The 23,624-nt window shown below is 40.3% G+C and overlaps 1 protein-coding gene across 31 annotated transcripts in view; it reads left to right on the top strand.

Annotated features, from left to right (window-relative positions):
* Ank2 (ankyrin 2) overlaps window positions 1-23,624 on the top strand; it is a 576,750-nt gene that overhangs the window by 155,404 nt on the left and 397,722 nt on the right. For 3 of the 31 annotated variants that reach the window (XM_031375411.1, XM_031375407.1, XM_031375396.1), the window contains exon 2: window positions 10,619-10,680. The exons of the other annotated variants lie outside the window; for them this stretch is intronic. In XM_031375411.1, coding sequence (XP_031231271.1) covers window positions 10,660-10,680 — 21 coding nt within the window. In that variant the 5' untranslated portion in view covers window positions 10,619-10,659. The remainder of the gene's footprint in view (window positions 1-10,618; window positions 10,681-23,624) is intronic. 31 annotated transcript variants of the gene reach the window in all.

The following is a 23,624-nucleotide window of genomic DNA, read 5'->3' as shown; positions in this document are numbered from 1 at the left end:
TGTATGCGTTTGCCTATGTGTGAGTACATGTGTATGTGGTGGTGCATGTGCATGTGTGCGTGTGTGTGTAGAAACCTCCCTAAGGGTAGGAAGAGTCTTGATTTCTGTCTACCTTATTCACAGAGGCAACATCTTTCACTTGAGCCCAGAGCATCCTGATGTGACAGGTCTCATTAGCCAGCTTACTCTGGGCTCTCCCTATTCTCTGTCATATGAGTGTTGAAATCACAGGTGGGTCCCGAGACCCGCTGAGCATTTTATGAGATCTGTGGATCCAACTTCTACTCTTCATATTCACATGGGAGGTAGTTTACCTCTGAGCCATTCCCCTAGTTCTCTCAACTTTAATACAAGTATCACCAAATAGATCCAGATCTCCCTGATGGTTTCAAAGCTGCCTCATCTTTGAACGGCGGGTTTGTTCAGGTCACACAGATTCAGCCCCTTCGTTGCCTTTGTTATGATGAGGCATTGCTTCACCGTCATGTCAGGAGAGTGTGCTTTATGTTAAAGTACTGCCGTGGTCTGTGTAATGGATGCATTTCCACTTTTTTTCCTCTGTGGTTTCCCTCCACCTCCATCATGTGAAGTCCGGAATGTGTTTTTTTTTCCCTCATGAGCACTTTGACTCAGTCCTTCATTCTTTTATTCAGTAAATATGCTCGAGTGCTAAGGTCACAGCAGATGCTCTGCTAGACACAGGGCCCCATGTTAAGCCAACATTCCCCGCCTTGTGGATCTCACAGTTCAGTGCGTACCGCTGCTGACACCAGCTCTGACCCTGACCTGGGAAAAGAAGTCGGCTCTAAGCTCAGGCTTAACTGACCACACTGGATCTTTAGGAGCTAGGGGCTGTGTTTCTCATCTTGATGTGTTTAGTTTTTTTTTTGTTGTTGTTGTTTGTTTGTTTTTTGTCAACTTGACAACAAATAGGTCACCTGGGAAGAGAACCTCATTTGAGAAAATACCTCCATTCATTGGCCTCTACAGGTCTGCCGGGGTATTTTCTTGATTAAAAGTTGATATGGGAGGGCCTGACATCAGTGCTACCCCTGGGTAGATGGTCCTGGATGATATAAGAAAGCAATGATGACTGAGACTGAGAAAGCTATAGACAGCAGGGCAGGAAAGAACATAATTCCTCCATGGGCTCTGCTTCTCTTCCTGACTTAGCATCCCTTGACGATGGGCTGAAAGCTATAAGATGAAAGAAACCTTTTCTCCCTTTTTTGATCATAGTTTTACCACGACAGAGACACAAACTAACTCAGCTTGTTAGGGCAGCACTAGCTTTCTCCTTCCACATTGTCATCTCTTCATCTCCGTGTGAGTCTGTTCACTCATGAAATGAATCTCCTCAAAGTGCCCTCTAACCATGTCAGTTCTTTTCTTAAACGTCTTGGGTACCAGGGGCCCTGTCTCAGTCATGCTCGAACGGCACAGGTTATAACAGTCTAAGTTATTATTAAGAATAGTTTTAATCCAACATCTACTGGTCCTAGCTCCAGCTGTTTTATCCTTTGTCCATTTTATCCTTCTGTTAGCAGTGTTTAACAGGAGTGGTTTATTCCCTGGCTGCTTGCACACTGGCTTACCTCAGTAGTGAGAACGCTTCATTTTCCTTTGGGTCCTCCCAGACTTCTCTGTCATCCTATTCTCTCTGAACTGCCTTAAAGATTCAGCTTACCTAGCACCAAGCCCTTGGATGCTCGGTCTACTGACTGTTCATGCTGCTGCCTTGGCTTGATTGGGAAAACACTAGCAAAGCCAGGCATCACCAGGCTGGGAAACCGGGGCTTGCGTTTTGTTTTGTATTTGCTCTTACAGCAATGTGGTCTTTGGTCTGTATTGTTATGGATTCCTTGTCAACAGAATGTGGATCATAGGATGGTTTTCATGGGTTGTTTTAAATAATATTTAAGGTAATATGTAACATAGTCAATATAATTTTGGTACTATTAGGAACATATAAGTTATAGGTTATTATTGTACGTGTTGCTTTTGTTTCCTCAGATGAAGTGATGAAATAGGAGCCATATCCAAGCTGTGGAAATACACAGCTCAGGCCGAGCCCAGAGTGTTTTCTTCTCTTCTAACTATGCCTAGGCCCAGGCCTGGAAGCTTCTAGCCTCTGTACAATCTCATCTTCCAAGCTGACTGATTCAATCTGGTTTCTCTCATGTTCTCACTCAATGACGCTCTGGTTGGCTTCAAACTAACTTTGTTACTATGTTCTAGTCTTCTAGCTCCTTCTCATTCTCTGGTGCATTCTGTCTTCACTTTGTTCTTTCTGTATCCTGTCTCTGTAAAAAAAAAAAAATCTGCCCCAGTAAGACTGTCACACACACACACACTATCTACCACACCTCCATACCTTTTTTTTCTTGCACACTGCTCTTCAGTAGCTGCCCTTCCTGCTCTTCTGTGAGGAAGTATGCTATCTTTGACTCATTCTGTCTAATCTTTCTGTTAATCATCACTATGCCCCTTAATTAGACATCACTTTCAAACACTGTTTCCTTTTATAAACTAACCTTCCTTCATTTTTAGGGATTAAAGGTGCGTGCTAAGGGTGTGTCTGTATTCTAGCCAGATCATACTGTAATCCAGGGTATGTTTGCATTCTGGCTGGATTATATTTTTGGACATGATCCCTTGCCAGAGCAGTCAAGTTGCTGGATTAAAATTCCTCTACATATTATTATTAATAACTATTTTCATTTAATTGTGCAATTTTTTTGTTTGTTTTTTTTTGAGACAGGGTTTCTCTGTGTAGTCCTGGCTATCCTGGAACTCACTCTGTTGACCAGGCTGGCCTCGAACTCAGAAATCCACCTGCCTCTGCCTCCCAAGTGCTGGCATTAAAGGAGTGCGCCACCACCGCCCGACTAATTGTGCAATTTCTATCTATCTTGAAACACAACGAAAACTTATACATTATTAATACTGTATGCCTTTTTGATAGGAATCAAGGAAGGGAGGGAGCTAAGATATTGCTTTTAGCTCCTGGGGTCCCTAAAAGTCATCTAAATATTCATCCACTTGGTCTGATTTGAGGTTTCTGTTGTTGTTGACCTGGGGGTCACGAACCTACTATGCAGGCACTTACCCACTGAGTTACAGCCTTAGCTCTTAGATGTGGTTTTGAATAGTTGTGCCTGGACAACTCTAAGGTGTAAATGGAAGCTCACGGGAAGGAGGATCAGCAACTGTGCCTATTGTTACTATTTACGTTGCTGCTGAGAGTAATGGGGACCGGGAAAGCTAGGTTAAAATAGTGAGTTTTCACTTTCAGTGGAGGAAGGCTTTTCCATTTTTTTGTTTGTATTTTTAATTGTTTTGTTTTGCTAAGGGTGAGAGGAGATACTGAGAAAACTGATGCTGATGGTGAAAGGGTTTGTCTAGTTACTAGTTCATCAGTGGCAAGCAGCTTTCAGTGTTTTCTCTTTGCCAAATTCACAGCAAAACCTCTGGTGAGAAAGAATGAAAACGAAGAGACATGAAATAGTTTACTATGGAATCCTAATTTCCAGTTGAGAGGCCGGGAGAATCGAGTTGAATAGTGAATCTGAAGAAGGAGGCAAAGGAAGCTTTTTAAGTGGAGCTAAATGTAAGCCATCATTAACCCAGAGAGAGCTGCAGCCTCACAGAGGAGAGAGGAGCACTTCAACTGCTGAGTCTCTCTTCTGTCTCAGAGAAGAGTGAACCTGCATGAAAGGCCTGGATCGAGTTTTTCAGCTGCAGAAGGATTAATGCACATTCTGTTGGTGGCCACGGAGTCCTCAAAGGCTCTGCAGAGTGGCCCAGTGGAGCCAAAGGCAAGGGCTTTAGGCAGTGGCTCTGTGTCTTTGTCAGTCTCTGGAAATTGGGGCTAAAATTAAAAGTAGTTCAACAGTTCTAAATGTCAGACGGAACGCTTCGCTCAGCACGCAGCAGACAGGGTTGACTCTCCTCTTGTTTTCTGGGCTATTGTGTGAGATGTTGGATCCGGTCCTGTTAGCACTTCACTGATACAAGAGCCCAAAGAATAACTTGGTCCACAATTAATGTTCTGTGATGTGATGTCATTACCAGTATGCCTGGGACTTTAATTGAGCAAGCTTTTTGTGAACTTGTTTTATTCTTTTGGTCCTTGAAGACTATATTCTTTTTTTTTTTTTTTTTTTTTTTTTTTTTTTTTGCTGTCATTCCCGCCCCCTTCCACAGAAACTTCTTGTGAATGCCTAAGTAGTACACTTCCTAAAATTGGTACTAGCACACACAGAGGGCTATTGACCACACATGAAGTGAACTATGGAAAGATTTTATAACGTTAGAATAGCCATCTGAGATCCATGGTCACGCACACAATTCCAGGAAATTTATAACAGTGGTTGTGACTGAAGTATCTGAATACTTGTTTGTAGTTTTGATGGCTCCTAGTGAGGCTTTGCTCATGTGGACATTACATCTGTTGAAATTGAGATCTTAATTTAGATGAAACAGACCAAGAAAGATAAATGATGCTCAGAGAGAACCCACAGAAACTGGAGCATGACCAGGCCTTGACTCCATGACAGCTCTTGATGCTCTATATAAAAGTGAATAGGACAAAGGATTGGGAAAGTACTTTGTGGAATGTTCCAGAATTTTGTTTGATGGCTCATTAAAACATGGAGCGCTGGATTCTGTTTGAGAATTTCTAATTCAAGAGATGGAGTTGGACCCAAGAACTCATAAATCTAAGTTCCTAGGTGATATTATTGATAATCTTCCAGGTTTGGAGACCCCTGGAATAAGAATTATTCTCATGATTCATTATGCAGATGAATCATCTTGTAGAGCCCAGAAAATCTCCAAGAACATATTATGGGACTTAAGAATCAGTGATCTAAATTTTTATTTTTTTCAAGACAGGGTTTCTCTGAGTAGCCCTGGCTGTCCTGGAACTCACTCTGTAGACCAGGCTGGCCTCGAACTCAGAAATTCACCTGCCTCTGCCTCCCAAGTGCTGGGATTAAAGGCATGCACCACCACCGCCTGGCCTAAAATTTTTTAAATTTTATTTTTATGATTATGATGTAATTACATAGTTTCCCCTTCCTTTTCCTCTCTCCAAACCCTCCCATATACCCTTTCTTGGTTTCTTTAAAATTCATGACTCTTTTCCATTAATTGTTATTACATGCATATATGCATATACATTTGTATTCCTAAGTACACCCTGCTTAGTATGCATAATGTTACTTGTGTATTTGTTTTCAGGGATGATCACTTGGTATTGGATAATTAGTTGGTGTTTTCATTCCTGGAGAAAACTATATTTCCCACTCTCAGCATTCCCTAGTTGACTGTGGTTCTTTATGTAGGATTGAGGCCTCATGGGCTTCCTCTTGTCCACTGGCATGTTTACTAGAAAGCCCTATCATGATTCTGGTACTCCAGGGTCCAGAATACTGATCTGAAGATTTTAAACCACAAGAGCAACTCTTCATTCTGTTGTATTTTTGACTTCTTCACTATTTTTTCCCCATAATTATCATGGTAGAGTTCTAATATTCTTTAAGGGTAAGAGAAGATCAAGTGGAAATATTATCATAATTTAGAGACTTGGGACCTCAGGGAGCCAGAGAGATCTGGTTGGGTGGGGGTGGGTGGGGACATCCTCTTGGAGAAGGGGGTGGGGGAGAAGGTGTGCGATGTGGGACAACCAGGGGGTGGATCGGGAGGGGGATAAAGTCTGGACAGTAAAAAAAATTAAAGAATAAATAAAAAATAATTTAATAGTTTAATCATAACTATACTAAGGCTAAATTACATCTTGTAAGACTATGATTATTGCAATATAACAGAATGAATAGTTAGCAGAATCTGAGTTCACCTGCCATCAAGTAAACTAAATCTTTTTAAAGGAGACAGTAAAATGTAATGGGAAAATTACAGACTTTTGAGATTGATAGAGTCTGACTTTGCTACTTAATATTGTTTGGGCGAGTTGTGATGATTGGTTTCCTCTTGCGGAAAGAAATAGTAATTCCTGAGGCATACTGGGAAGATTATATATAATATGCATCATATGTATACTATAGTTTCTGATGTACTGTAAATAAATGGGAGCCATAAAAAAAGAAGGGAAGGAGTGTGAAGTAAATAGGATCGAAATACATTGTATGCATTTGTGAAGTTCTCAAAGAATTAATAAAACCATTGTCTTAGTCACTTTTATATTGCTGTGATAAAACACCAAGGCAACTTGTAAAAATAACATTTAATTGGGCCTATGGTTTTAAAGGGTTAGAGACCACGAAGAGGAAAGAAGGCACCCTGGGAATTGCACCAGTCTTTTGAAACCTCAAAGCCCATTCCCAGTGATACACCTCCTCAACAATGCCACACTTCCTGATCTTTTCCAAACATTTCCACTAATTGGGATCCACCTGTTCAAAGGTTTGAACCTATAGGGCCAATCTCATCCAAGCCATCACAAACATTACAGTAAAAAAAGAAGCAATGCTGACCACACAGATGGGTCTCTCATTTCTTAGTTTCCACCACTGGCTACCAGGTGAAGATGGCTGTCCAATTTTATATTCCTCCAGCTAGCAATTTCTGCAAAAGCTTTTGAATGGGTTTAGCTTGAGTCTAAAAGTAAACATCATGGCTTGAGAGTTAGATTCATGTAAGATTTATGAGTTCTTTTGAAGGTAATACATTAAAGAAAATTTAAAACAAACTTTTGGATGTTGTGCAATGGAAAGTATTTCTTTTCTGTGATTAAATAGGCATGATGAATGCATGTTTTCTGGAATGCTAATGAGATATTTGAAAAAATGAGGTGTGTTTGTGTATTGGCTTGGCCTATGTCTTCAAGAATGATAAAAGCCAGTTTCAAATAGATATATATCATTTTAAAGATAATAACTTTATGAATGTAATAGTACAATTCTGGGATTTCTTGTTACGCTTGGCAACTCCAGGGAGTATCTTTGCACACTTCTCCACCCCCTGACTTACTGAAGAATAGACATGCTCAGCTAGGATTGCTGAAGAAACTTTAATGAACACACAAGTCAGTCAAATTATAGAAACCCATAAGGAGTGTTGTACATTACCATAGGACAACTATCATATCATCTCTCCTAGGCAAGGCATGGAAGACCACAGTAAAGGAAAATGTGCTACTAGAGAATGGAGGGGGGACCATCTGATAGAAGCTGTAGTGAGAGTTAATGCTATTGTCAGAGTCATGCTAGAGCAAGAAGGGACAGATGAATGAATTTCTTCATCTCTCTATTTGTCCATCTAGGAATATGCTGTCTAGTCATTCCACTGGATAAACCAAACCCAATGGAATCCAGTGGGCAGGGAACTCATGTGATGATGTCTGTAGGGCCAGCATCATAGGATAAAGACAGGTCAGAGGAGGAAAAGTACACAGATGAAAGGTCGTGTGCTCAGGTGGGAACCAGAGAAGCAAACAGTATGTGCTATGACTTCTTTTGTCAAAAAGAAGTTTTTTGAGATAAATCAAAGGTGCAGGAAAATAAAAATAGGATGGCTGTTTGCATGTATAGAAAGAGTTTTGTCTGGGTGCAGGATGAATGAAATTATGTTGGAAAAATGTTCAGTACACGTTTTCCAAAGACAGTTTTAAGATAATAGATGTGGTGGTTTGACTATGCTTGGCCCAGGGGGGTAGCACTGTTAGGAGGTGTGGTCTTGTTGGAGTAGGTGTGGTCTTGTTGAAGGAAGGGTGTCATTGTGGGTAGGGACTTTAAGATCCTCGTCTTAGTTGCCTCGAAGCCAGTCTGTTCTTGGCTTCCTTTGGATAAAGATGTAGAACTCTCAACTCTGCCTGTGTGCCTTGTCTGCCTAGAAGTTGCCATGCCCTGCCTTGATGATAATGGACTGACCCTCTGAACCTGTAAGCCAGCCACAGTTCAATGTTGTCCTTTATAAGAGTTGCCTTGGTCATAGTGTCCACTCATAGCAGTAAAACACTAACCAAGACAGATTTTGTTCTCTAGATCTAAAAGTATATGGAACAAGAGTCTTTTCTAGCCACATTCAATGACAAGGGACTCTTAATGTGACAGGCTGAATCTTACTGGGAGAATAGGAATGGAGACAGGAGACAAGAAATAACCATGAGAGAACATTGGCTTAGAATTGGAGAAGAATTGCCTGTCATGAAGACCCTGCATTCCCAGTGTGGTAGACTAGGTAGAAGCGGAATCACTCCCCATCAACTAGATGTGTGCCATTTCACATGGTCATTGTGAGATTAAAGTAGTTGATGTATGTGAAAGGCTTTGGACGAGGTCTAGACATGGCCTGTTGTCAATCAATCTAACAATCTAATAATACATAACTGATGCCAAATTAATGTCAGGCATATCCCACTTACTATCTGTAATTCTTTAAGTAGTCTCATTTCATGGAGACACTGGAGGCTGAGAGCTCAGAGATTGTGCGAGGTCCATAGTTAGCAAGTGACCATGCCAGGTCCTGAGCCAGGCCAATTCTATCCCAATGCCAGGCTCTTCCTGGTAAACCTCAGCCCATGGTCTTTGTTCCTTTTCTCTCATAAGGCAAACACTTTTGAAATAGCTTTCTCTGAAGTCAAATGATCCTGTGTGGTGAGTTTTGTTTGAAATTCTGTCCAGGGAAAGCACTGAACTTGATTAATACAAGCGCCTATAAAACATTTGAATATAATGTGCCAAGCAGCACAATTTCCAAATGGATGCACACACTGAAATGCAAGCTTGCTTTTGTATTGTCCTCAGTGAGTCATCTGAGCCCCTCACGGCCATCAGCACCAGAATGATCAGAAGAATGGCCTTTCTCCATATCCTAGTCTGCCTTCTAAATCATGCTAACTCACATAGGGAAACCTCCACAAAGAATTTCTGTATTAAGAGAATGTTTTAAAATTAATTAATCAATAAAGTGACAAAATATAGAATAATCTGTGAGCTTTCTAAAGAAAACAAACCCAAAGTAAAAGAGGCAGAGCCTAATGTATTGGTTTATGTAAAAAGAATAATGAGAGTTTATTGGCAATTGAAAATGAGTTAAATACTTAATAAGGTGTATAGCAGAGCCTCAGTATGGATTATAGATGATGTTTTGGAAAGCAGAAAAGGAAGGGTCAAATAAAAAATGAGGTGGGTGGACATACATGCAGACATACAAAGCACCCACACATAGGAAACAAAACTTTTAAAAATTAAAAAAAGGAATAATGAGGCATATTTGGTCAGAAAATAGAACATACTTAAACCGGCATATAAATCAGTGGTTCTAAACCTGTGGGTCACAACACCAGGTGTTTCAAATAACCCCTTCACAGGAGTCACCTAAGACATTGCAAAACCCAGATATTTACATTGCAATTCATATTAGTAGCAAAATTACAGTTACGGCATAACAATAGAAATAACTGTGCGGTGTGTGTGGGGGGGGGTCACTGCAACACGAGGAACTATATTAATTTGCATTAGGAAGATTGCGAACCACTGATCTAAATGCTCATTAGGAAGATAGTGGCTAAATAAATTCTTTCATAGCAGCTTATACATATTTACATACATTAAAATGAGATTCGTGGGGTGGAGGAAATGCTCAGTAAGTAAGGGCGGTCGGCGTGAGGACCTGAGTTTGAACCCTCAGCACTCAGTTATAGCCAGACATGGCTGTTGGTGCTTATAAGCAGAACTGGTGCCAGATTGTGGTAAGATTTCTCGGGCTCCAGTGCATGGCCTTCAAACCATGCACACATGTGAAGCACTAACTGGATTATCAAGAATAAAATAAAGTGGAAAAAAAAAAGATAAGTTAAGAGGGGAGGTGTTGGGTGATTTAAGGGAGACTTAGAGGGGGCAAGTGGGATAGGTGGCACATATGATCATATTTCATGGTGTGTATGTGAGTAATTCTCAAAGGATGGAAAGCTAGGGGGATGAGGTAGCCTACCCAGAGCTCACTGGCAGCAAGCTTGTGGAACGGTGTGTTGACAGCATGTTCTCTGAAAGCTTATGTGGTGTGTTTATGAATGAACACAGAAAGCAAGAGTGAGAGAAAGCAGTGTTGGATTTATATAGTGGAATAAGAGATGTTAAATTGTTCTAAAATTACTTTTTTAGAGTGTTTCAACAATACATTTTCATTTTTTTTTTGGTACTACACTGTAAAATGGGCCAGGAGCTTGGCAGTAACAGAGCTGCCTGCCTAACAGTTTTTATATAAGCTATATTAACATATTTTTGGGTGCACGGAAGTGATCAAAATGTCAATTAGAGTACATAGCTCCATGTTGCTTGCTACACTAAACTTGAACCAATAAAGGCATTTGTGTGAGTGAACACAAATATTTCTGCTGTTCGCAATCCCCTCAAACATCTTTGTAAGATTATGGAAATCCTCATATGATCTGAAATCTCTGCCTCTTGCATATTATATTTTATTTTATATTATGTTTTGTCTATTTTGAGCACTTGAAATAATATTTGTTTTATTCTTTTGTGTCAGTGTGCACTACAAATTTACTTTTAGTTCAACTCTAACTGCTGTTCATGACATTATGATTAACAAACCCTTAATTCTTTCTGTCTCTCTCTCTCTCTTTTCCCTTTAGGTAAGTAAACTGATCAGGGACATGAAGAACTGCTATTTCAAATGACAACCATGTTGCAAAAGGTACTTTTGGTATTTTAATGTTATTTTGAAGAAATCTTATCAAAAGACACAGGGACTAGAATGTAGCTGTTTCCTACTTTGCTTAAAAATCTTGTGACTCAGATTTGAAGGCATCATAGCATTAATCATTTTAAAATATGAAGTAAGTAAGCATATATATTCTTTTTCCTTGTGCCTAAGCAGTTACTACCAATGTAATATTAGCATTATATGGGAATGGAAAGAGACATCGTCTTTTCCTTAGAGTCATTTCTGGAAAATAAAGAGTTGGGGAAGCCGATTGACTGTGATAGGTGGAAGAGCCACCCTGGGATTCCTTCTGCACTCAGCTCCCATTTTTGTTCTTATGGTTTATTTTCTGGGGCCACACTGTCTTCAGTAGTACTTGTAGCATTCCCTGCTTTAAGCTTGCTGACAAGAGTGTTTGATTCTGGATAATTAAATTAGACTGCATCCATGTGGACAATTTTCCAGGAAAAAGAAATACATCTGTAGAAATTGGTTTTTGATAAAGGTTAATAGAGGAAAACAGGAAAATTATTTTACAGAATTATACAGAGGAATAGCAGAGGGTAAAATTCCTTAGTCTGGTGCATCATGCTTGATGTTTGGAATTCTGTTCTTTTTAAAAAATAATTCTTTTCTCTAGAATTAATCTTCAAAATATTATGGGAACCATCCCAATCTCATTACAGTGAAAATATATACATTATACATTATTAGGCTGGCTGTGCGACGTCACAGTATTTGTAACCGTGCAAAACACCAGCCATGTTTCAGATGTCATGAATCATGTGCTGTCCCCTTCACATAAGATGGATAACTAAGTACAAATGACGTGGAGATGTAGGGAGATACAGAAGAGGAGAAATGACCTGTTTTATTATATAAATAGCATTTTAACGGACTTCCAGTTTTGCTGAAAAATTTCCTTGCAAAAATCTGGGTTTTATTTGAGGACATGTTTAAAAAATGTTTAGGAAATAACTTCACTCCAACATGTTTACACTCTTTGAATGATGAATGTTTAACTAGAATAAACTTTTGTACTTTGTAGACATTGCTTTATTAACATTATTCTTAAGTTTATTATTGTTGCTAAATAAGAGAACACTGTTCCACTCAGGCTATTTTAAGGGCAGGTAGATATCACTCTGTCTTGTTTTATGATTAATATTATTTGCATAAGCATGTAATGATACTGTTTGATCTACTTGAAGTACCAGTGAGGTTCCAGTGTGAGTGGTAGGTTGGAACTGGAGAGCATCCCAGTTAGGACAGTGGAGACATTTGTGGTAGCTTTGGGAATGACTGTCTCGTAACTGCATGATAATTTTTTTTTCGTGATAAATTCTTGAGAGGGGAAACAGCTTTAGAAGGCTGGCCTGCTGACTAGGGGAGCTTCACCCTTTCATTCTGTGATTCCCTTTCCAGAGGAGAAGTCTCTCAGTTTTGGTTTGTGTCCTTCCCTCTGTGTAGGTGTATGCCCCTGAGTTTCACTTTAGAATCTATGTTTAGTGGTGTGTGATGTCTTAACTAGTTATACAGAAGTCAGTAGCAAAGAAAATGGGAATATTTTAAAATGTTTTATGTGAAATCATGTGGTCCAGATATAACATTAAATGACTCTGGGTGTCTTGTTTTCAAGGCTATTTATCATGTAAGAACTGGAAGAAAATATCAAAGACTAAATTTTTCTAGTATTAGGGACTTGTTATATTCTGCATTGATGTTGACAAAAATATGATATGCATATTTTTGTTTCCATGATATAACCAACAAATTCATGTCAAAGTAGAGATGCCTGTTTGTATTTTTGCCTACAAATTGGATGTAATTCTTGGGCCCTTTCCTGAAGCAGTGGGGCATGGACTTTCATTCCACCGATTAATAATATATTTGAACTTTGGGTACCTACATTTTACAGATTGTGTATTTTATATCATTATCTTTCTCCTGAAGTACAAACATCATTGCTAATAACGATAGAATTAGATTTGTTCGTCTTGACTGATGTAAGTGTCTCTAACCAACACATCAAACTGGAGCTCTCTGGTGTCTCCACTGAATATAATTAGATGTGGTATCTCTAGGTCACTGCAATTATATTTAAATTCAGTTTTTGTGACTAGAGAAACTAATGCTTTTTTTTTGTTTTGTATTTTTTCCTCCTCTTTGGAGATTAGAGACATTCACAGTCTTCATTAAAACTAATTCTTTGTTGTGAAAAAGAAAGATAAATTTTAAAAAAATTGGTAAGGTAAAGATCACTACTACAGTTTTTTTTTTTTTAAACAAGTGGGAAAAAGGATAGAATTTTTTTTTTTTTTTTGAGAAAAGTGTTTATTCTTTGATGAGATTTTCTGTATTGGATCTGGGACCCCAACCTCTTGTTGTTAATATATGTATTATAGAGAATTCAGGGAAAACAAGGACTGGGACGGGCACTCAGTTGGTAGAATGCTTGCCGTACAAGCATGAGGACATCATCGTCACCAGCAGGACAACCCCCAACAAAAGAAGACATCAGAACCTGACAAAGTAAACAGAGTTTTGATAAGTTGATTGATTACTTTTTCCAAAGCAAAGGACTTTTCCACTTGTGTCATCAAACCAGAACTAACTGTTAACCTTGGATTTTGGGGCATCTTCAAACCATAGGTTTGGGGACCCAAGGTGATCTATCAAAGAGACCTTGATGCTCAGGCTGAACTCACAGTCCTCCTGAGAGCCTCAGGCTCTACCCTGGCCGCTGTGCTCCGTGCTCCCCAGTGCTTTGACTATTTTCCTGCTCATATTTTATTTCCATGTCTTTTGGGTCAAATCTACAAAGGAAAAAAATCAAACTAGCCGAGTTATATATGTCATCTGTGGGGTGGAAATGTCAAATGAATAAAATTTGATTAGCAGAAGATAAAATATTATTGATTTTATTAATACAGTACAACATAGTTTTAAATTTTCATGCTCAGTTTTTTATGTGTGTGTGTGTGTATGTGTGTGTGTGTGTGTGTGTGTGTGTGTGCGTAGACATGAGGGAAAGCAAGGGGCAGGAGTAAGATTCTTACTTCAGTCTAATAAGTGGGACATTCATTAGACCACCCACAGACTAAGATTATATTGATTACATGGGCTAAATTACTCAGGTTCCAAGATTTATAATAGTCTCTGTGGTTTTAGAAATATCCCTTTCCTCAATGGATACTTGTATAATATATATTTGAGGCCAGATTTGAGTGATTAATGGGTACAGTTTAAAATCCAGACACAATATTTAGCATCTTCTCAATAAGTCAGATGTGAACGACATTTTTCTCACGGTCTTTTCAGTTAAAGAATTTTACAAAAAAAAAAAAAACCCAAAAACCAGTTCTGAGAGGATATGTGTCAGCACCCACCAGAAAGACGTGCTGGGCTTATCACGAATCTTTATCATGTGACTTTTGCATCTAGAGTCATTGTTTTCAGACTGTGTCTCACTGTATAACCTAGGCTGGCTTTGAGGTTATATCCTCCTCAATCAGTCTTTCCCGTGCTGGAATTCAGTGTTAGACCACCATGCTGGCTTGGTTACAGGTGTGATCATCACACTGGCTCGGTTACAGGTGTGATCCCCACGCTGGCTCAGTTACAGGTATGTACCTTGGGCTCCCCAGTTACGGGTGTGTACTACTATGCTGGCTCAGTATAATTTGTAACCGTGATAAAACATGTTATATGGTCAGTCTGCTTCAACCAAAGTATCACAATGTCATTTTCCCACTATGTGGCCAGTGGCACCAGCTCTTGGTAGCTCTGCCAGCTCACTCAGGTTAGAAACACAGGAAAAATGGTATGAGAGCCAAAGCACTGGGGAACTATTTAAAACAAGAAAAAAGTGTCTGAAGCAAGCGAGCTAAACACGTTTCTGTTTAATTGGTTATTGTGTGGATCTCTGTGTTTTTGATTAGGAAGCGTGGATACGACATACGAGGGACTGAAAACAGAAAGTACTTTTAGTTCAAATTATTTTTCTCCTTTTTGATGAACTTTCCGAAGTGGTACCATTTTTGAAAACTGGGAAACCCTCAATGAGGCTCCCTCAAACATAGTTCCTTTTGGTAAACAGATAAGTCAAATCTTGAACGTACTGCTGAATACAGGCTTGCTTTATGAGTCATTCATTTCCGCTGAAGAGATCTCAAACAAAATTCTACTCCTGTAGTACTCCTGTGGAGAGGAAGTCTGGAGGGACGCACACAGATACACGTGACTTTAGTATCTGCCTAGCCACATTGGCCTTTACCTGTGTCAGTTAGAGACAGGACCAGAGCCAGCACGTGGGTATTTGATGACTGAGGCTTTACAATTTAATTACATGACTTTGCTTAGTGAAACTGCTAAGGCTAAACTTAGCATAATGTCTGCCTGTTATCACAAAATTTTATGCCTAGAGCATTAAAAAATAAACATGACTTTTTTTCCTTTGCTGTATCCATTTTAGTGTTGTCTGAAATTCTATAAAGAAGGAAGGCAATGGATAAGTTTCAGCGAGATAAAAAGTTATGACTAAGCTACCTAGTAAATATATTTATTGTAGAGATCAAATAGCACTTTTTGACTCTGGTTCCAAACACTGGAATTCCTCAATTAGCAAACTAATCGCATAAATCAATAGTGTTTGTTCTGTTGTGGCTTGAAAGAGAAAAATAGGCTACTGGGATGGAGATGATAGAAGCCCAAGCCTGTCTTCTTGTCAGGTACCAAATGTTAGCACATTAGGCGCTATATGACATTTTTTTTTTTTCTTTTGAGACAGGGTTTCTCTGTGTAGCCCCAGCTGTCCTTGAACTCACTCTGTAGATCAGGCTGGCCTGCCTCTGCCTCCCTTGTGCTGGGATTAAAGGCATGTACCACCACTGCTCGGCTGTTCTATAACATCTTAATTGCCAACCAGTTCTGTGAACCCAGTGAGAGGAAACAATGGAATGTAGTGTCCTCAATCAAGATCGTCTGTGATGCTCATCATGGTTCTGTACCTACTAGTACTCCTAAGCAGAAGAGAACGCCCTACAGAGCTCTGGTGTGGAGCACAAGTAGAGTTTTGCCCAGACCCTAAGGATTGAGATACAGAAGACCCCATAATGACCAGCCTCATTTACTTAATTAAAATTTATTTTTAAAGTAGCCAGAAATCCTAGCAGTCAGGAACCTGAGGCCAGTAGATTTTAAATTCAAGGCCATCCAGGACTACAAAGAGAGACTGTGACTCAACAAATTAGTTAAATTAAAAAAACTATGTAAGGCACTATTATCAGGAATGTAATATTTTAAAATATAGTTATTTTTCAAATACTTACTATTAGGGTGAGTGCCAAATCTTACATTGCCCTTTGTTTGCTAACTGCTACCTTGGATTTTCTTTTTCTTTTCACTGCCACAAGATTTCACACTGTAATCCTCTCATGACTCAACCTTCTCCGTGCTGGCCTTGTAGGTGTGAGGCAGCACTGTTTCTCTGTGCTTCAATTCTAGTGTTGAGAGGACTCACACCAATTTTCTTCTTAGTTAGGGTTTTGTTGCTGTGACGAGACACCATGACCAAGGCAACTCTTATAAAGGCAAACACTGAGTTGGGGCTGGCTTACAGTTTCAGAGGTTCAGTCCATTGTCATCATGTCAGGAAGCATGGCAGCCCGAGTGGCTGCAGAAGAAGCTGAGTGTTCCACAACGTGATCTGAAGGCAGGCAGGAGGGGACTCTCATGCTTATAAGGTGGAGCCTGAGCTTAGGAGACCACCAAGCCCACACACAGTGACACACTTCCTCTGACAAGGCCACACCTCCTCCTATAAGGCCATACCTCCTAATAGTGCCACTTCTAGTCAAACCACCACATCAATGTCTATAAAGGCATAATGCTTTACTCACAACTATCGAGATGGTAACAGCTGTGATCTCATGACATTTGAATAGGAAATGTCAATGGATTAGTACAACCTTCTTATGGCCAAACAAAGCAGGTTCTCTACTGAAAGCATTTAGTTGAAATCCTAATGTTTCCATACACACAACAGATAGGGAATGGAGTGGTGAAGAACAATATGCATTTCATTTTGATGAAGAGCTATCCTTTTAAAACCAAGCTAAGACAATTTTAAATGGATTTTTAATAGCATCAAACATCCTTATTTTCAGCTGTACAAATATAATTTGAACATCACTGTGTAAGAGTCCCTTGAATTTCTAAAGATATCTCTGTATTACTCATGAGCAATGTGTAGATTAGCATGATGAAGACACTCCTTTGCTTATTTCCCTCGTGCAGTAGGGAAGTTTTGCCAAATTGCATTGCCATGGTCATTCTGCAGGTCTTTACCTGCAGATACCTTTGAGTATCTAGGATGCTCTCTTCTTCTGTTTAATATTATGATCATTTCCAAGTATTAAATAATTAAAATTTATATTTAAAATCAGGGGTTTCTGAGTAGTAACTATTCTGAGAATCATAATTATTTATACATATGCTATCAGCATGAGGTTTTATTAGTTATTAACCCGAGTGAATTCTGTATATAATCTTCCTATGGAACATTTGTCCACAGTAGGTTTCTTTATTTTTTTATAGTTATGTAACCTGTTATTATAGAAAAGTCATTTTGAGGTTTATGAGATGCCATCTATCTAAGTTTTCTTTTTCCAGTTGTTTTGAGACAAGGACTTGTTAGTGTAGGCTGGCCTTGAACTCACTACGTACTGGCAGAGGCTGGCCTTGACATCTAATCCTCCTTCCTCAAGTGCTCGGACCACAAGTCCACTTCAACCATCTTAGCACTCACATATTTTGACAAGATTGTAAAATACAGTTCTTTCTTATTTCCATTTTCTCTATTTGCATCCATGCTTAAATGTTTGTTACCATGGCAGCAAAGAAACATGTATTTGTATTTTCACTGCCGAGTGTCAAATACCATCATCTTCTGCACACACCACTTAGAATTTACAGCAATTCAGCCACAGCGTATTTGTCCTTGGGTGTATTCGCCCGGGAACTGTTGTCTGACTGGCAGCAGATTGGGGAGAACTGTCTAGAAATCACAAGATGGCTGCCTGCATGGGCTCCAGGGCTGGTGGGCACTGTGGTCTTGCATGGGTTCCAGGGCTGGTGGGCACTGTGGTCTTGCATGGGCTCCAGGGATGGTAGGCACTGTGGTCTGGCATGGCCTCCAGGGCAGCCTGTACTCCATTTCTAGAATTGATAAATACAGAAGATGGAGCGGATGACCTCGAAGGTTCCAATATTCCTTTTAGTTAAATACTGCAGGTGATGAGATTGCAGGAGTGCTCTGACTGACCCTGGCCCTGTACCTACCCTGAGGACCTCTAATCCCCTTAAATGGAAGCATCAAGGAAAGGCTCACTCTCTGTCTGGGAGGGTTTGAGGAGGGTGGTGACGCTTGAGTAGATAGATCCAGCATGTTTGTTTGTACCAGCTCCTGCAATGCTCACACCCGGTTGGTCAGCTCTTTCTTCTGTCTACTCAAGATGCCTGCCTTAGCTAGACTTGCTATTGCTGTAGTGACCAAAGACCCTTGGAAAGGAAAGGGTTTATTAGACTTTCACTTCACCATCATTGGAGGAAATCAGGACAGGAACTCACACAGGACAGGAACCTGGGGGCAGGAGCTGAGGCAGAGGCCATGGAGAGGTGCTGCTCACTCAGCTTGGTCCCCTTGTTTGCTTTGCTAGCTTTCTTATAAAACCCAAGACCAGTAGCCCAGGATGACCTGACCCACAGTGGGCTGGGTCCTCTCATATTGATCACTAATTAACAAAATGCTATTCAGGCTGGCCTGCAGCTGGATCTTATGGAGGCGTTTTTCTCATCTGGGGTTCCCTCCTCTCAGGTGTCTCTAGCCTATGTTGAGACAACATAAAATTAGCTAGCACAGTGCCTCAGTCTGTAGCTGGGCCACTTACTTTCTGCATGAACTCTGCTTAATGTACATACTGAAAAGGATTATCTGTTTTAGCCCTGCTAGGCAGTAAGTTGGAAAACTTTGAACTTCACGGGTGTGCTTAGCACTCTCTAGTAAAGTGGAGTTTAAAACGCATTTCATTGCTAGTTCCTCTGTTTGTGCCAATGCTTAAATGTTTACCATGGCAGTTAAGAAAAATAGATTGCCTTTTCATTGCCCAATGCGAAATAGCATTGATATTTGTTATCTTTTGTTCAAGTCAAGATTCAAAAATACCAGTGTGCAAATCAAATAATTAGGTTTTTCTTAGTAATGTCTGAGGTTGTTGACCCTGAAATGACAGCCAGAAATAGGATAAGTTAGGTATTTAGGATTATCTGTCATCTATCTATCTATCTGCCTGCCTGTCTGTCTGTCTGTCTGTCTATCTATCTATCTATCTATCTATCTATCTATCTATCTACCTATCTATCTATCATCTATCTAGCTACCTACCTATAATCTATCTATCTATCTATCTATCTATCTATCTATCTACCTATCTATCTATCTATCTATCTATCTATCTATCTATCTATCTTCTATCTATGTATCTATCTATGTATCTATGTATCTATCTATCATCTATCTACCTACCTATGATCTATCTATCTATCTATCTATCTATCTATCTATCTATCTATCCATCTATCATCTATCTACCTATCTATAATCTATCTATCTACCTATCAATAATCTATCTATCTATCATCTATTTATTATCTCTGTATGGTGTGTATGTGTTAGGGGACTGCACATATATGCTTTGGAGGTCAGAGCACAATTTTGTTGAATTGGCTTTTTCCTACCACGTTTATCTGAGTTTGATGGATTGATCTCAGATTGTCAGGCTTGTGTGTCTAGTGACTCTTCCTGCTGAGCCATCTCACCAGCCCAAGTGTGTTGTTTCGAATAAAAGTTTTGTGAAGAGCCTATACTTGAATATGGAAAGGAAGCCCAATCTTGAGCAACTTCTTTGTGAATCAGTTCAGACTGTTCAATATCAACATTGATGGAAAGCATTAACAAAACTGTAAAAGTGGTCGAGGACGGACAGAGCAGTGGATAAGTGTACACTCTGTGGGCCTGTGTACTGGATGCTTTCCACGGAGATATCTGGCCTGGCCAGCGAGGTTCAGGCAAAGACAGAGAATGTGAGCAGGGACGGGGAATTGCCTCCCCTGCTGCAGCTGCTTCCACCTCCATCTCCGCTGTTGCTTCCTCAGTTGCTCCAAGAAGCTGCACTCGTTGCCCTGTGCTGGGTTGGGCCGGGCTGAGCCCATGAGAGGCTGACAAGCTAGCGAGGAGTGCAGGGGAGCTTCTGGTGGCATTTTGGGAGAGGAGACCTCTTCCCAAGTGGCAGTGTCTTAAGACAGAGGCTCTCAGACGACAGAGTAGTTCCCAACACACCTTATTCCTTCTGGATAGGATTCTTATATACAGATTTGGGGTGGATCAGGGTGTGACAGCAGGTACTTCCCATTGGCTTGGTCTGAGAGCTTGGAGATACCTTATCTCCATGTGGAAGGGCTTGGGGTGCTGTTCCTACATGACTGATGGCCACAGACTTCTGTACGGGGGGGTCTGTATCTACATGACAGGAACTAGGGGCCCAGGAGCGTGGCAAAACACCTACTGTCCCTGCAGGGTCACTGGGGTTTCAAGTCTGTGGTCGAGCAGGGACCAGGCTGCCTCTCATAGCCCACCACCCCACTACTCCCTCTTTTTCTTTTTATAAGGGAGAGCCCTCAGCAGAATAACTGTCTCCTATGTTGGGAACAGTTTGATACTGAACCAAGACCTTATTGGTAGTGATTTTTGCAATGCTACTCATCTGTTGATTTAGAAACTGAATGAACTGGTGCCAAGAGAAGCAAGGTTCCACTGGTTAGTATGGGGCCAAGGAGGGGAAGAATCTAGGCTACCAAGGGATTAGAGTACCAAGGGGAAGGAGTGTTGGGAGTATAGTATGTCTGGAGGTTCCCCCAGAGCTCTTTGAGCATTTGTATATATATCTTGTTCTACCAGCCCAGACTCATTGACATAGAAGCAGCATTCCTCCCCCAGCAAAATGCAAGTCCCTCCTTGTTCAGCAGTCAGTAAGTCCAGGGCTCTCTGGTTTTGGAGAGCAACTCCTGCTAAGGAGGTTATCTGGCATTGAAGAGTCTGAAGGCTGTCTGTAGTGAAAGCCATTGCCTGGTCAAGCTTATCTTGGAAGTCATTGGCCAGATCTTGTATTTGGACAAGGGCTAGTCCAGCAGTTCCTGCCACACCCTAACACTAACTAACACACACTAACAACAACAACAACAACAACAACAAGACCACCACCAACAAATTATTATTATTATTATAAATGATGATGACATAACTGGTTGGTTTTTATTTTGTTTAGTTTTGGTTTTGAGATAAGAGTTCACTTTGTATAGCAGGCTGGCCTCCATCCAATTCAAGGCAATCCTCCTGTCCCAAACATTCAAGTGTTGGGATTACAGGTGTGTGTTGCCATACTTTTTCTGTGAAATAGTTTACACACTACTAACGACACTTTTTCTTAACTATGAGGAAAACAGTGTCCTGTATTTATTATCGGAGTATATAGTTAAACCTCAAAAGAGGTTGCCTTTGAAGACTGACATGCCATTTTGCTAGTCAATTCATTGTGGTAAACATGTCGTCTCATGTCTACCATATGTGTTTGATTTTAGCATGTTAGGGCAGTAGATTCAAAGTCAATCCCATTCAACATGTAGCATGTTTAAAATAATCATTTTTAGTTTTTGAAGGGTGTATGTTTATTTGTGTGTGTATGTGTGTGTGTGTGTGTGTGTTCCATAGTGGCCTGCAGAGGACATTGCACACCTAGAGCTGGGGTTTTTGTTCCATCTGACATAGATGTTGGGCACCCAGCTTGGCTCTGCTCGATGAGCAACACATGTTCTTAATGGCTGAGCCACCTTTTCCAGCCCAACCCATGTGCTAGAGTTTGGACAGTAAGATGAATAAAATAGGAACTAAAATATGGGCAGTAAGAAACATCCTGAATAAAGGTGTGGGAAAAGTATTACTGGTCATTCCTCACAGTTTGGGTAAGTTTTAGATGTTGAAATAAGGAGGAAAGAGGAATTTGGAAAATAATACAATAAAATGCCTGCATTCTTGGAGCTTGATTCAAGCCAGAAGGATCTCTGATGGTCAGCATTGGTTTTAGAACGATCCATCCTACTGTGAAGTCTTACTCACGTCCCTGCTTTAAGGGTTCAAAAGATAGTCCTCTCAAGAGTTGGTGTCAAAAGTGAAACGGTGATAGGTGAAATGATTTTTTACGAAGTGATTATATTGTTGTGTAACAGCTTTTCAGAGCTTTTGAAACATCAAAAGATTTGAGTTGTGAGTCAGCGGCTAACCTTTCATGTTAGATGACTAGTGGTTATTGCTTGGTGAGAAAACAGGTTTGCAGAAGCTGACTGACAGACTGGTGGACTGGTGAGATGGCTCAGTGAGGAGAAGTGCCTGCCAGGAAAGCCTGGTACACTGACTTCAGTCCTGGGAATTCATGGTGGCTGGAGAGAACTGACTGTCTACAGCTGCGCCTGCCTTCCATGTGTACCCTCCGTGTTCTCTAGAGCAGGGCCAGACCTTGTTAGTGCATCTACGAGAGAATAAAGGATTTCCCTCATCACTCACGTACAGCCATCAGTGTCTTAGGAGAACAGCAGCCATCCATTTTCCACCAAGCCATGATAAGTGGTGTTGCGTCTTCAAGAATATAAAGCTTTGTTTTATTATTAAGACAGAAGGTACACCTGCCTTCTGTAGATCCCATTAACTATGAGTTATGTTCTAGAGGGAAAAAAATTTCACTTAGTTTAAAGAAAATAATTAATTAACTTGGCAGTTTCCTGATCATATGAAACTCAGTGTCCTAGTCAGAGCTGTCAATTTGATGCAGCCTAAAGTCATCTGAGGAGGGAATCTTAATTGATAGGTTATCTAGATCAAATTGGCCTGTGCGCTTGTCTGTAGGGGATTGTCTTGATTCTTTATTGATGCAGACAGCACCATGCCCTGGGCAGACAGCCTAAACACGCTGGCCTTTGCATTATTGTATGGTTTGTGTTTCAAGTTGCTGCCCTGGCTTTGCTCAGTGATGGACTGTAAGCTGAAAGCTGAAATAAACCCTTTCTCCCCCCTAAGTAGCTTACATGGTACTTGTAACAGTAACAGAAAGAGACTAAAACATATGGAATGGTGCTACAGGGGACAGAAGCAAGTACCTCAAGGGAATTTATACTTAGAAAAACCAAGAGTGTTTGAGTGAAGCAAACTTGAAGAATCAGAGAGGTTGTCTGGAAGAGCTAGCTGGTATGGAGTATAGTGAGTAGTGCAATTAAAATTATAGAGTATGAAATGAGTCTCCTTCCTGGACTTCTCTTACTCTTAAGGGCTTTGATGGAGCTATGGTCAGCTAAGAGAGAAAGGATGGAGTTATCATGAAAAGAAAAGATGATATTTTGCTTTAAATAAAGATTGCATAAAGGCCATTAGTGTGCGTTTTGAACCACTCCAGATGGGCAAGTTTAGAAATAACTTTCTCTTCAGTCCATGGTATGTGTCCCCTTGGGTTCACCGTAGATCAGCATCATTTAAAAAGCTCGGAGCTTTGGATGCTGCTCCCAGAGAAACTGATGTAGTTGTTTCCAGTGGTGTCAGAATGACAATAGTTAAACAAGACAAGGCAAGGCAAGTCAGATACCCTCCCTGGTCATGTTGATGATGTGCAGCCATCACTAAGGAGGACTGAGACTGCTCTCTGGCCCCAAGGATACAAAGAAATAGCATAACAGGTTAGTCCTTAAATTGCTGACTCAGGAAGGGGAAAGAGTGCATACCTCTTTAAAATTGGTAAGATACTAATTTCTTAGAATACAAAATATCTCTTTTCATC

The sequence above is a fragment of the Mastomys coucha genome, unplaced genomic scaffold, assembly GCF_008632895.1.
Source record: "Mastomys coucha isolate ucsf_1 unplaced genomic scaffold, UCSF_Mcou_1 pScaffold16, whole genome shotgun sequence".
Taxonomy (NCBI): domain Eukaryota; kingdom Metazoa; phylum Chordata; class Mammalia; order Rodentia; family Muridae; genus Mastomys; species Mastomys coucha.
The sequence above is the reverse complement of the archived record's forward strand: the minus strand, read 5'-3'. Positions and strand labels throughout refer to the sequence as shown.